Raw genomic sequence first — 14,874 nt, 5'->3', positions numbered from 1 at the left:
GTGGTTATCGATCCAGAGATGGATTTATTAGGGCTATATTCAAATCAAGGTCCATTATGTCAGACTTCACCACCAAATCGTAGAACAAAGTAGCATTCAAAAACAAAAAGTTAAAAGTAGGACAAAAATGTAAATATTGTAATTGGCACTAACCCTCATTGGTTGGATTGAGGGTAGGGTGTGGGTGGAACCCGAAGTAAGGCCACCTCCCCACGGCGAGTTCTGGGATGCTTAAATATTTTTAAATCATATCTTAACAAAGGAAGAGCTGCATAATGAAACATTTATTTCAGACTAAAATATTACCTCAAATAATAAAATAGCCCCTGTTCTAATTTCGTTCATGCATTCACGCAATTCCACGCCATTTTAGAAATTAATGCAGCTCTAACCTGCGCTATTCCGTGTGCCGTGTAAAACGGCCTTAAGAAATGCGTCTCATCCATGGTACAAAACGAGAATTTCTATTATTACGGAAAATAAAGCGATTGAAAAGCTAGAAAAATTACGCAAAGAATGGATGAACGTGCGACGAAATAAAAAGAAAGCGCGAAATACAGTGGATATGAAGAGAAGAGAATATTTCGTAACAAAACTTGATGATTTGTTTGACATTGCAAGGAGCGGTACCATTAAGTTTTTGACGCACGAGGAGGAAAGTGCAATTAATCTCTCGGATAACTGTGCTTGGGCTGAAGAAGTAAAGTTCTTTTCCCTAGGTCACCTTGCACATCGAGGATTTTGAAATAGGGTGTACGAAGGCAACCCGGGACTCATGCATCAGCAGCCACGTACCATCCTATCAAGCTCCTCACTCTTATTTTCTCCGAAATTTCTCTCGAAACACTCGGTAGAGCGCATCTATTTCGCCCGTGGATACTTGACGAACTGTTATGAGAGAAAAGGGCCAGGTGGACGGTGTGGCGCAAATGGAAAGAAAGAGATTGGGGATAAACGGGCGAGTGTGTAAAAAAACCGAGCGATAATAAAAGACATACAACGGATATCTCTCGACCAGTTGACGCGTGGCGCGCAGGGAAGGGTTTTTGGAGAGGAGCAGGATGTTTAGGAGATAGGCACACGAGACGGACGACCGCGATAAATTCAAATTCAACTGAGATAATGTCGGCAATACTCCACGGGAAACAAGCCCAGCGTCCACCGCTCACCTCCTAAAATACACCTCATAAGGTCCACTTTCGATATCCTTCCTCACGCACTAATTTTCCACGAGCCACGACGAGCACATGCTTTACTCATAAAACTATCACATATCACCAAAATTATCAATCCCTTTTAATTGCTTTCACGTCTTTTGTTTTTGTTGATTACGGCCACACCAGATATTTTTTCGCTCACCAACTGGGCCGACGTCAGCGCTGTCATATGATGCGATGCTTACTTCCAACCAATACAAATTTCATGCCATATTCATTCGACCATCCATTTATCATGGGAAAGAATGCGCTTTAAATCACTCCGGCAAGGATCCGCCCACGTGATTATCAGGGTGAAGTATTCTCATGCTACGGTGAAGCCTGTAAATCCTCTTACCTAGAGAGTGTAATGCAGACCTTGAGATTGTATAAAACCCAGTCAAAATAGTCTAGAAGCCACCTGTTATAGAATTTTGTAGATTTAAAAAATTTTAGCCGTTTATCTCACCCAAATTACGCATGAAAAAATTGGATTAAATTTTAACTTCATGAAATGAATTTATAAAAACTGAGTTGGTTCGCTAATACGTTTTGTGGGACTTAAAGTCCAATCAATAAACCAGGAATTCGATTCAAACATTCTTTGTTACAGAGAACTCAATTGAATTCTCCTTCTATGAGTATCTAATGTGCTAAGACATTCGTTTTAATTTAATAATGACAAACATTAATGGGGTGATATGCGAGTTTAGACTTTAGACGGTGATTTAATTTTCAAATTAGACAATTTTCAAATTATGAATATAGCAGCCTCCGTAGTAAAAGTGTCGATAGAGAGGATTTCAATAGCTTGCGAGGATACCTTAGGAGTTCAATTACCATAGCTGTCGCCCTGTCCCACGTCGATAGTTAATTTTCACCCCTCCTTCATTTCCGGCAAAACCTCGCGACGGTCCCATTGCAAGTCATTAAAACAAACATCGCCCCAGCATTTGAATCAACCAGCGTGCGTATTTTGACGCCGAAGTACGCAGGTAAATAACCGCTTCAACCTGTGGAATTTCGCCTTTTTCGCGTTTCGCAATAAATCGCCCAAAAGTGAGCTACTTTGCTACTTTGTTTTTTTTCGCGTGTGTTACGTCCCCAATCCTCCGACCCCTTCCACCCTTGTTCCACCGCTCCCATTCCGCTCGCCAATTTATTCCTTTGTTCACGGTCCTTCGCGTCGCTCTCCCGCCCACCGGCTGCTGCCATCCGTGGAGGAGACCAGATCTCTTGAATCCATCATGACGGGTGACGGCAAGAAAATGGAACGGTTCGTGGGAAAAGGGAGAGAGGACGTTGCCGAGGTGGCGCTGCTTGCGCCGGCGGAAGCGCCACCCCCCAACCGGGAGTCAGAGAGGTTCTACGTGCGATACATATTCAGGCATCGACGTTTCGTTTGTACGGCATTACTGCATTTATTGCGATTAATCGACTACAACATGGCCGGGCACGTAGATGAGAGAAGGTGTTAAACGAATTAAATGGCTAATAAATAAAATACAAAGGAACGCTGAGCGATTCATCAAAAACTTCTACGGACGAACAGAAAGCCTAAAAAAATGTTTAGCGAATTTGGCTGGGGCATGTTAGGGACTCGGAGGCTGCGCGCTAGGCTTAGTTTACTTGAGAAAATTGATAGATATCTTTAAGAATGACACCAAAAACATCGTGATAGGACTCCACTGTTTCCAGGTCCGACAGAAATAATAACTTAAGAGAGATATGTTCTCGAACAACAAGGATAGATATGGGATTTCATATTCTTCTCCTTAACATAAAAGACTTTAATAAATTCAAAGCACAACTTTTCCTTTGGAGTATTTTTGATTTTATCTGTGAACGGCTGGTGTCCTAACACGCCTATTTAGCCAGCTTGAGGAGAAGTATGTACATAAAGTGTAGTCAAGAAGGGGGTGTATAATAATGCTTCCACAGTGACTTAAAAATTATTGTCTCTCACGTGAAATAAGAATTTGGTAGCTAATACATTTGGAAAAATAGCTTGAAATGCCCAAATCCGTACGCTTGGACAAAAATCTTTTCATAGAAAAAGTAAAAAAACACACTCATACCACACCAGCAAAACCTGATGACAGCTGAACATCCATCCGCATTGCGGTGGATCTCCTCAAGGAACTGGAATTTTTGTTAAGTATTCTGGTTCAGAATTAGACACTTAATATAAAGAAAAATATATATGAAAATAAAAAAAATCTTTTTCGAAGTAAAATTCTGCTTTAGCTATATTCCTTCTAAAACGCCTAGTTAGTGATAAGTAAGCACAATTGTCTCCTTAAATTTTTCCTCCTGATAAAAAATTGCTATTATAACTTTGAAGCTATGACATTTGGTAGTTCGAAATCTTCAATTAACATGCATAAAAGCATAATGTGATAGGACTGGGGGTATTCAGCCCCCGCTAATTTTTTCTCTTGTAGTGACTGCTCGCCGTACATACAGCTCGGAGACATCTAGTCCTGGGTCATTTATCCTTATCCCGGTTTTGTTTTCACTATATAAAATTATGGACTGAGATCAGGGTCTCAAGTCCAGAAGTTTATCAAAAAGGATAATAATCACTAACAATGCAAATATCCTTGTAGATTTTCTTTTTAAATGAAGGGGATTTAAAAAAATTAACCCCTTTGGAGACCAAACCAAAATACCTCTGGCCAATTTGGCAAAAATTAATAATAACTATGCTTCGTATAAAATTGATGGTTCGCGAGTTCGCAAAATCGCGACATGAGAGATTCAAAAAAAACATTTTCATATTTCGCAGAGTATTTATGGAAAACTCTTCCGGTTTCGACGTATTACGGTCATCATGAAGAGATAACTTTGTGTTCTGTCATCTTTTGATAATGATCTGGTGCCTGCTGCGCGAACAGGCATAACTTTTTAAAAAATGTGAAGCCGCGAAAATTGACCGATCAAGATTTGGAGTGATATAGTCTGTTACAAGAAAACACACCCCATAGCAACAACCGAATGCCTGAATCTAGGAAGTGCTCGGACCAAAGCTCCATTCTCTGCACTCGAGAGCCAAATTTGGAGAACAATCATTAGCATATTAAAGAAAGCATGAACGGGAAAGAGTGGAAAATGACATCTGGTCTAGCCCAGGACGTCACCAAAGCCAGAAGTGAACACAGAAAATTGACTTCTCAATTTATGCTCTTCACAGCGGGAATGCAATGGGCCTTCATCTAAGCCCGTGGCCTCCACTTATGCCTTTCATCCCGCTACCCACGCTCGTCGTCAATGAGGACAATAAAGGATAGACAGATGCCGATCGCAAAGCTGTTGCAATTTGTATTGAACTCTAGGGTATGTGATTCCAGTCGTTACATATTTATCAAACGTAATCGTTTATATTCTCCGAAAGACAAATAGTTGATGGAACATCACCAGCACAAAACAAGGGATTTGCCATGGAAACTAACCAGTGCCAATATCAGACTTCTTCGGATTGGAATATCTCTGAGTAAGGGGGAAATGTCAAACCATGAAAGTACTCCGTACTTTTTTGCGTGTTCTGGGGATACCCACGTATTACTGCTAAAAAACCACAAGAATGCTCCAACGGAGAGTAGCCATTAATTAATAAATCATTTTAAACATTAAGGTGAGCATGCTAATAAAATATACCCTGGCCTATATTGACGCAAATTAGCAGTAAATGTTGGAAATAAAACTGGTAAAATTCGTGAAATGAGAGAGAATTGTACATTTTCGATGTCTTCTGAATCATTCAATCGAATAATTTGATATTCCCAAACCTGATGATCACACAAAAAATATAAAGAAGGATTTATGCAAATTAAAATATATATATATTTCAGAATGTGGTATCCAGTTGCAACAGAATTTAGTCGAAATCACACAATATTTCTTATAGTTCTCGGCAAGCATAAACAACTCATCAAGTTGCTAAAATTATTGATGATGTTATTATAAGTGATGACTATGTGATTACAATCATGTACCTTCTAACTGTGAATGAAAATTTTTTTAGATACCGACGTGTAACTTTCAAATATTTTTAAGCACAATTTTAACATAGAGTAAGTATATTCTAGAGGGCTCACGGCATAGGGGGGAATCGTATCGACAGTTTTAATTCACAAAAAGCGGGAAGATGGCACGACAGTAGCTAGCCAGAGGCGAGAGAGTTCGCTTCAAGGTCAACTCGCCTATCCCCTTCCCTTCCCGCTCCCCCTCTTCCTGACTCAGTCCCCCGAGCCCCAAGCATCGAAGGAAGGGAACAAGATGTTTATATCGGCCTGATAGAGCATAGGAGGACAGGCGGCGCACAATGGCCCAGATCGCGAAAAAGTTGGACAAAAATCAGATTTTCGTTGGATGTCTTTGAAAATTGCTCTTTTCACGTTTTTTGGCATGCTATTTTCATTTCTATAGTTATTTTCACGAAAAAAATATTATTTTAGGCGATACGTGGAACTTTAACTTATTAACTGGCCAATTGTATCGCTGACTGCATAGACGAACCCAAATCATGATAAAACATGAAAATAAATGATAATTAGTTATAAAGTATGAGTTAAAGATCTTTGAAATTAGTCAATAAACAAAAAAGGCTAAAAGTAGGGTTTTTGGGTTCATTGACTTACGTTAAAGAGGTGCGATTTCCAGATTTCGAGAGGTTCTTCTTTATGGACTAAAAGTAATTTTTAAATAAATGTCAAAATAGTATTTAAGTGACTCTTTCATTCTCATATAAGCATGGTTAATGATTTATAACTTTAAGAATTATGTATTATAATTATTCATCATCAGATTCTTCTCAATCCCACCCAACCCTCTCCTCTTCGCATTCGCTCGCAGAATTTTGACTCATGCAAGACCAAGAGATCACGAACCTCCTGCGAAAGATCTTTAAGGCCCCGACATTTGTTCAGTCAGTTCCTCATGTGCTAATAAAAGGGTCCGATGTCAGGATCAGTCACCGGAAAATATTCTCATTCGTATGAATTCGAGATATTTTTCTCGCGTAATGCTCGCGGTATTTTCTAATATCTTTATGGCGAGATTCCTGGGCTTCCTCTGACAGTTCTCCATTAGGAACACGGAGAAAAAAACTTTGTATGTGTTACCTTCCCTATGCTGTTGCAGCAAAATTCGTTTGTCAGCATAGTGACAGCAAAACTCACGGCAGCCTGAGCAAATGGCGTTTGTTGCCTCTGCTCCGCCAAGCAAGCAAAAGTCATTTGCTGACCGCTCGACTGCATTTTCTCCGTGTACAAATGCGATTTGCTCCGCCAGACGTCAGACTAGCTGAGGTAGCCGAGGCATCTGCTATTTCGGCGTTCAGTTGTTAGTCCAACCTAGCGGTTTGCTGGGCCGGCGGAAGTAATTGTAGCGTTGGCATGCCTTATTTTAGCAAATTATCGGTGCTGATGACAAAATGTAGACTGAACACGTAATGGGGTTTAAGATCAAAATAACAACAAGGTCATTTGGTCTGAGAATCAAACATTTAATGGCATCAAACATAAGGAAATACATATCAAGATGTGCGAAATAGTAACTAGTTACATCCGTAACTGAGAAAAGCATAATTGACAAGCAAAACAAGTACATTACAATAGTAGATACAATCCTTAAGAGTGGTATCTCCATGCTAGTCACAAATGCATCATATTTACAGTTAAATTGCATTGAAAAGGATACATATATTTACATTTATATGGCATATCTCAGCACTACATATTTTTCCCCATTTGCCATAGTGAATGCATAGAGTGGTAGAGGGTCCAATAGCTGATTCATGCCAATGCAAACCCACTCACTAGAGTGAATCACCTCATACCCTAGAACATGCTCATTCAAGCCTAAGTTCTTTAGCTCTACACAAATGAAATTTGGCATGTCATCTATTAAGATGAACCTAATCTCTGCAAATGTTGGACACAAATCTTTAGCACCAGTGACAAGAACCATACCTGGTTTATATTTAGTACCCTTATACTCAATCCAACTTGGACTTAGCACCTTTCTGTCCCTTAGACTTGCTGGGAGTGTATGATACCATTCAACAAGACCGTTTACTTCTAGCATATCGCAGGGACCATGAAGCGGTTTTGGTAATATGCCTTCATTGGCTGCAAGTCTATAGCACATACTCAACTGGTGCTTGACAGCCAAGGTATGGCTAATATTCCTCCGGGACATATTAACAGAAGCAGCTCTAGTTGAGTCCCGGTGTTTAGCTTCAAAACGAATGCATGATAAATTGCCAACAGGTCCACTTTCTTCGAAAATGAGAGGGTAATGCGTAAGAAGGTGGTGCTTCGGTTTGAGTGTGTCTCCTGTCAACCTTAAATACAGAGCATGATGTTCCTCAATTAAAACCCTTAGCAAACCAACAATATCTTTTGGAACTCTCTTAGCAACCAAAATTTCAATGATTTGCCTGAGGACTACATATAACTCCCAATAAGGGTTATTTTCCGACACTAAATCCCCAATAATAACCCCAAGCAATCTCACAAAACAAAGCATTTCTGAGGATGTCATTGCTAACTTGTTTCCCTTTTTCAAAGAGTGACGAGAAATGAGGGGTGGTTTATTTGAGCTGTCTATCGGTCCATAATCAAATAGTTTCAGCCGTATATTGAGAGTTTCTAAATCAAGATCTTTACTTGGTCCATCAACTATTCCACGCAATATATGAATCATATCATAAGAGCAAATTCCCTCACGCATATCATGCATTTCATCAACAAAGAAATTTGATGTGATGTGAAATGATTGCACATAATGCCAAACACAATCCTCTTTCACTCCAGTCTTACTACAATCATTCAGCTTAACATCATCATCATACTCTTTTTGGCTTCTGAGCATATGCGGAAGGTCAGTAGTCTGCTTTTCACTTTGAGACTTACTCAACTTACAAAGACGACAAAAATAATTAGCATTGAACGATTCAACCATCCCAAGAACTGAATTTAGCCCTAAATTATCACCCAATACTAATCCCAGAACAAAGTACACATGCTTAAACTCATCAACATTACTTATTTCAATTCCATTAGTCTCTAAATAAAGTAACTCATCAAGTAGAGGTTGAAATGCCTGCTTGTTACCATAATGAGACCTACTCCAACTGTCAAAGAGTAGAACCAAAAAGTGATTTCTTAATAGGGACTGGCATTCTTGTGGCAAACATGGAATAGTAGCATATACAGCACCCAACTTGCCTGAATGAGGTCCTAATGGGTTGTTAACCTCAAAATCATCAAAGTATATAAACAGGGGAATAACAATATCATTTTCAGCATACTGCACTATTTTTTTAGCCCAAAGTTTGCCCTGAATAAAATTCTGCAGTGATGAGGAATCTGATTTTAAGGATTTCATATACTTGAGGGTATCATTGAGTGCATTTGGCAATTCAAAAAACTTTTTTAGAGTCTTTCTCAGGGGAACAAACTGACCAGTAACCTCCACATTTTCACCTCTACCTCCAGTCTTTGAGGCTTTACTGCAGAAAGTGTGGCCTATTAAATATGATTCTGGTGGAATATAATTACCAGTGTTTTTAAAGTGCTTCAGGCGGTGATGTTCTGTACTCAAATGTTTAAATGGAGATTCCAAAGCTTGAAACATTTTCAGCACTTCTTCTGTTTCTCCCTCATCGCAGTTAGATAGCCTTAATGAATTAGTCACTTTAGTTCTTAAAAGCTCCAAGAAACCCCCACCAAGAAAGGTTTCCACATCCTCGATTATAGTTTGGATGTGATTCCTTGGTAAGCAAGGATTACTGTACAGTTTGGATACAAATGCATCAGCACAAAAAAAGAGAGAATTTATGAAATCCTGAGAAAAGGTTTTAGTTTGAGGAGCAGTATCATGAGAGGCATTATTGCTGAGATTTGGCATGTCTTCATAATCACCATCATCCTGGTCTACAACAAGTCCATTATGAATTTGGTCACCTATTTCTGTTGGCTCAAGAAGAAATTTATGTACCTTTTGTAGATGTTTCCGAAAGGAGTTTCGGGAGTGGAATACTCTAAAACAGCCATTCTCTGCACATCTATAATGGTCAGCAATGGGATGAGCAAACGTGTAGTGAGCAAACAGACCACGAATAGTGGATATTTCTGCCCCACACTTATCACATACAGGCATTATGAATTAGAGAAAAAGACCTAGTCACTAGCAGAAAATAAAATCTTAATGAAAAATATGTACACAAATAAATATAATAAGGGAATTTAATCCCTTGCTGCACTAAAATCTTGCAGCAGAGTCTCTACAAAGCTGAAGTGAGGCTCAAATTTTCGATCACGAGGTATATCGTACACTGCCCTTTGAATGAACTGCCAAATTTGGCTGGCTTCAGGAGGGTACTGAGCATTCAAGGCATGAAATGCCTTGAATGTGATATCCACTGCCTTTAGTGGAGTTTCCACCTCGAAGTATTTGGGGCCAATGATGGCGAATGCCTGGTGTATCTCTCTCCACGAAGGTCCCACCACAGCTGCTAGAGGTTGAAGCTGGCAGCCAAAATTCAGTAGGCGATCCTTTCTCAGCTCAAGCTGTGTTTCCAGGTCCCCAATAACCTGAGGGTTGAGAAAATTTGTAAGATTTCTGTTAAAAGTTACTATCTGAACTGTATTATCATAATAAATGTCATCAACCAATTAGATAAAAAATTGAAATATAAGATTTATTCGGTGAATATAGTGTGAATATTGATTCCTTACTTTTACGTGTAAAACAAAAGCTTCCTGAGCCTCGAGCTTTGATGGCCTCCACTCTCGCACTGATTTAGTTTGCTTCCGGGCATTTACAGTGGGAAAAATCTTGCTCATATGCAAGAGAGCTAGAGCTGTTCTTTCATCTGAAAATGAAGAAGATTCTTCTACATGAAAATAGAATAAAACATAATCTGTCCTAGTGTTATGCAAGTCAGGTGCTAATTTACAATTAATACTTTTCTGCTACTCACCAGGTGAAATTGCTTCATCAAGTGCCTTCCTCAACTCTCCTTTAAGGCAGACCCTTTCCAGGACAAAATTACTAAGCCTTGGCCATAGAGCATATAAGCTCATGGAGCTATTGGGGAATTAGGAGGTGAAGTCAATCTCCAACTGCAATAGTTTTGATAGCAAATCAATAACTCACCAACTACACTATTCATAAAATACAAGTTTAGCTCAAAAATTTGATGAAATATATGGATTACTTACCAGCATATAGCCTCTATCTAAGCGTAACGCAGGATACCCTTTCATATACTCATGGACTGATTTCCCATCTCTTTGGAGGCAGCGACGTCTAATTTGATGGGTTTTTTCCCAATATTCCTGAACTTTAACCCAGGGCTCAGCATTATTTTTCAGCCATTGGAGGGAGTCATCATCATCTTGGCTATCATCCACCTCAGATTCTGTAAAGGAATGAAACTATTAGTACATGGAAAATATATTTCTGTACACTGTACGATGACTGCCTCAAAATATTATTTAAAAATTAAAGTAACAATAATGGAGCCTTGGTGTGGGTCCAAGTATTGGTTGACAATTATTAAAAATTGGAGTACTTGAATTAAAAGCAATCAATCACTGCATAACTCTCCAACTGGCATAATTTATTAATATACCTCTCCACACCCTCATTCATCCGTCAGTTTAAATGATGTGCTCCTTGCCCTGAACTGAGATTTGTAAATGCTAATAATATATATATATGTATGTATAATGGCTATTTTATCTAAGTTACTAAGTAAAGGAAATTTAAAATAACTCTAACAGCTATTACTAACATTTAGATTTCTTAAATTACCCTTCAAAATGACAAGTTATTCCTAACACTAAGATATAAAACATTACCTTCATTACCTTGACTGAAACTTTCATGTGCTCTTTTTTCACCCCTTTTCCGCCCTGGTATAAGGCCAAGCTTAGAATGGCAGCGGCGGGTATTATACCATTTAGAGTATAATTTCCCTTTACCAGTCTCGCACACTCCTCTTGAGTCGATCGATATCCAGCAACCCTGAAAATGTTTTTCATTCCTTAAGTAATTTTACAGTAGCATTAAAAAATTCTTCGAATTACTATCTCACTGAAATGACAACACCATGCTGAGAGGAACAGCTTCAAGGAAATTACCCCTTACAAAGAGAATGGAGATGTTAAAGAGCACTAATAGAAGGAAAATGGGAAATATTAAAGAAAATCTTTGCATAAGCAAGGGCTGAAGATGGCAAAGTTATAATAATAATTATATTAATATAAAATAATTATATTCTTGAGAGTGAAAATATTTGGTAGGAAATGGAGGAGAGTCATGAGACAAATATTGAATACCAAGAGGGGAGGGGAGATAGACAATCTGAAGAATTCAATGGGGTAACAACATAGACTTATATATTTTCACTTTATAATGGCTTATCAGTTATAGGGGTTGACTGTAATTGATTGTATAACCACCATAATTTTCTATATATGTACATATATGTTTACAAAAAACTAATGAAAATGTACATATATATTGTTTAGTTTCATAAAGCTACAAGGAAATGAAACATTTAAAATAATTAATCTGTTGAATGGTTTGAGTGCAAAATCACAAGATAGACATTAACTCTCTTTTTAAAGTAAAGCACAACATTTAAGGAATGTAACCAAGTAGACTTGTAACTCTGAAATCCTTGCCATCCATATTGAAGAGGCTTGACTGCAATAACTTCAAATTAATTAATTAGGTTACATGTCTTGTCCAGTTAGCTCTGCAGATCACCAGCTTGTACTCACCTTGCTTTCAGTGGGGAACAGTTCCCCTATCCTATTTGCCAAATAGGTCAGTCTATCAGCCGAGAGTCTGTAAAGTAAGCAAAGGTACACTAATAACACACAAGCGCAAATCCCCAACTTACTAACAGTCAAGAATTGGCATGATTTTAAGGCAATACTATTCATAGAAGTTAATCAGCTTCAAACCGTACACACCATTAACATTGAAGACTTTAAAAACCTGTGAAGGGTTTAGGGTGCATAAAAATAAAACCTAAATTGGGGAGTACCTTCTATCAAGATCATCTCTGAGCTCATGAGCAATGATACGCCCAGCCAACAGATCTCTTGCCCTTTTGTCTAGGTGTCCCAGACTCTTGTATGTCCCTAGGACAATTTTGCCCTCACTGGTAGAAAGCAGAACTTTTTCAAGGTCCTATGGAAAGTGATACAAACTTGTATAACCAAATAAAACTATTACCTTGCCAATTATAGTAAATACGATTTGCATTAAATAATGTAATAACTATCAAAAATCTAGCCACTGCACAATGGTTTGTGAAACTCACCAATTCTTCCTCAAAATATAATTTGTTGTGCACAGACACCTCAACAGGTTTAGAAAAATCTCTGCCAATCACAATAATCTCTGCCCTAGGTTCTGTAGAGAAAAATTCGAAGTCATTTCTAGCAATTCATGACAAAACGGTTTTGAAACATACCATGAACTTCAAAATGTAATTGTAAACATTCAAATGGGCGACACAAATGGATTAAATCATATCTACAGGACATCTGAAACACAATGGGATCTATTTTGCAAATGTTTATAAGATGGAATTTGATATCTATACTTAGCAGATGAGCATTCATGTACAGAAGTTGCCATTTACTGAATAATAATATTACAATGATGTTTGTAGATATATAATTTTAGCGTATTGGTTGCAATCACTGGCAAAATGCGTTAAAATAATTTAACTGAAAGTCATAGTCATTAAAGGAATATTGAAATTCACTACAAGCTAAAAAAAAATTATTCATTTGATAACTTTACCACTACATGAAATTTGGCCGTTGTCAGGAATTTGGTTTGACACATCGTTTGAGGTGCCTTCTACAATGTTTGTACTTATAGGGTCTGATATCTGTGGGGTACTCTCAGGAAAAGGGTCGATTATCTCTGATATTAGCGCAGTACTCTCCTGAAAGCAAGCATATAAGCGTTGAAATTGGCAAATTTAGGCTGATTTACTATAAAACAGAATCAAATTCCAAGTTTGAAGAGTACCAAAATACAAACCGTTTCTTTCTTTCCCTCGCTCCTCATTTTCATTCGGAACCTGAACCTATCCCCAACTAAAGGCATCAAGAGCTCCAAAGTCCGTTCGTCTATGAACTCGAGTAAGTCCTCGGTAATGCACTGCTCTAAATAAACCCATGACAAAATTCCATTAGCTATTACACGATATAAATGGCGGCCCGCACTCATCTTCACACACTGGTATTTTTTCATGAGTTTTTAAGTGAACTAAAACAAGGCTGAAGATAACTTCTGATTAAGAGAATGACGTTTACTGCCAATATTACAATTCCAAACAAGCCTCGAAAAGTACAATTGAATACTAATATTAAAGCACGCACTGAGGAAACCTAATAATACAACAAATTTAATTACTTTGTTACCTTGAAAAGTCTTTACGGCTTCCTCGCTAAGCCCCCATCTCCTTAGCTTCTCCTCAAGACTCATAATTAAAACTCCGGATGCTTGAAATAAACACAATTTCAATGATGCTATTAATTGTATATCGTCACACTAAACACTTTTGTACGAACACGTTGGCTTTAGCGATCCAAAAATTGTTATTAAATAAAGTATTCTTATTGTTCTATCCTACGGTGTACTGCAGATGAAAATAAAATGCAAAAAAATGTTCTAATCTTAAATACACCACGATATTTCGAAGTAATGAAAAGTATAGCCAAAAGCATTTATGGTGGAAGTTGAAATCTATGGTGAATCTACGAAAACTGATTTAGGTGCTTCCTTCTTTTTTTACTGGCTCACCAAACGGAAGATAATATTTAAGGAAATATAAAAATATAGAACAAATACTTACCGTAGGCAATGATTTTTGAAGATTCTTGCAGCTCTACTCGGCGAACACGTGAGGCGAAGGCTTCTGCAATGGGAAAGAGCACTCCAGAGCACTTCCGTTAATCACCGGAATCGCGGGCGCAAGGCATCATGGTTTGCTAATAGATGACTACGATGATTTTGCAGACGGACCACTTACACATAAAAATACGCATCTCACTGAGAGATAAATTCGCAGTAATGAAAAAAGGCTACATTTATGGAAAAGGGTAGAAATGCACTTCCCCTTGTCGATTACCGCAAATCTATTTGCTTGCCTTACAAATGCATTTCTAAGAGTTACAAATTCAAGGTTACAAATAGCATTTGCAACCGTTGCAGACGAGTTTTTTCTGTGAAACTAAAGTTTCTTCTATATTTAATGATGGATTTGTCTCCACAACAAATATTGAGGCAGCAATCACGCATTTGTACGAAGAACAAATAAATTTCTTTCCGTGAAGAAGAGCCAACTCGATAACATCTGCACCATGTAGAAATACTTCGTGCTCCAAGGGTGGCATGTAAAACCATCCATAATGTCTCACAAAATTATCCGCTGTATCTAAGCAGAACTTCTTAAATTTTACCGGATCAATCAAAAATCCGCAAGACAGAGATCTCAAACTAGTTGAGAATTGAAAGATTAACTCTTCTTCTACTCCTGCAAATTAATTGACTTCAAGCAGCTTCGTTTTCCTAATTTTGGAGCGCGTAGTAACATCAGTGAATTGGTTACTTGGCCTACCCCCTTGTATATCGG

General features: G+C 38.1%; 2 protein-coding genes and 1 long non-coding RNA gene across 4 annotated transcripts; all 3 read right to left on the bottom strand.

Annotated features, from left to right (window-relative positions):
* Positions 1–6,687: 6,687 nt before the first annotated feature.
* Positions 6,688–10,316, bottom strand: LOC124170865. Of its 2 annotated transcripts, none has more exons than XM_046549876.1 (3): positions 10,186–10,316; positions 9,941–10,077; positions 6,688–9,796 (listed from the first exon to the last, which is right to left on the bottom strand). In XM_046549876.1, exon 3 carries the CDS (start codon positions 9,360–9,362, stop codon positions 6,909–6,911), a length of 2,454 nt encoding a protein of 817 aa, XP_046405832.1. In that variant the 5' UTR covers positions 9,363–9,796; positions 9,941–10,077; positions 10,186–10,316; the 3' UTR covers positions 6,688–6,908. The 2 variants fall into 2 exon arrangements, with proteins under 2 accessions (XP_046405832.1, XP_046405834.1); XM_046549878.1 differs by having other exon boundaries at positions 9,360–9,796.
* On the bottom strand, positions 10,304–13,314 carry LOC124171299. The gene is made up of 8 exons (XM_046550446.1): positions 13,278–13,314; positions 13,032–13,179; positions 12,544–12,635; positions 12,265–12,410; positions 11,996–12,062; positions 11,078–11,234; positions 10,427–10,626; positions 10,304–10,327 (listed from the first exon to the last, which is right to left on the bottom strand). Exons 1-8 carry the CDS (start codon positions 13,308–13,310, stop codon positions 10,304–10,306), a joined length of 867 nt encoding a protein of 288 aa, XP_046406402.1. The 5' UTR covers positions 13,311–13,314.
* An 8-nt stretch (positions 13,315–13,322) lies between these two features.
* LOC124171499 lies at positions 13,323–14,162 on the bottom strand. The gene is made up of 3 exons (XR_006867762.1): positions 14,095–14,162; positions 13,661–13,741; positions 13,323–13,402 (listed from the first exon to the last, which is right to left on the bottom strand). It is a non-coding gene; the product is annotated as an uncharacterized LOC124171499 (long non-coding RNA).
* Positions 14,163–14,874: the final 712 nt, after the last annotated feature.

The sequence above is a fragment of the Ischnura elegans genome, chromosome X (genome assembly GCF_921293095.1).
Source record: "Ischnura elegans chromosome X, ioIscEleg1.1, whole genome shotgun sequence".
Lineage (NCBI taxonomy): Eukaryota > Metazoa > Arthropoda > Insecta > Odonata > Coenagrionidae > Ischnura > Ischnura elegans.
The sequence above is the reverse complement of the archived record's forward strand: the minus strand, read 5'-3'. Positions and strand labels throughout refer to the sequence as shown.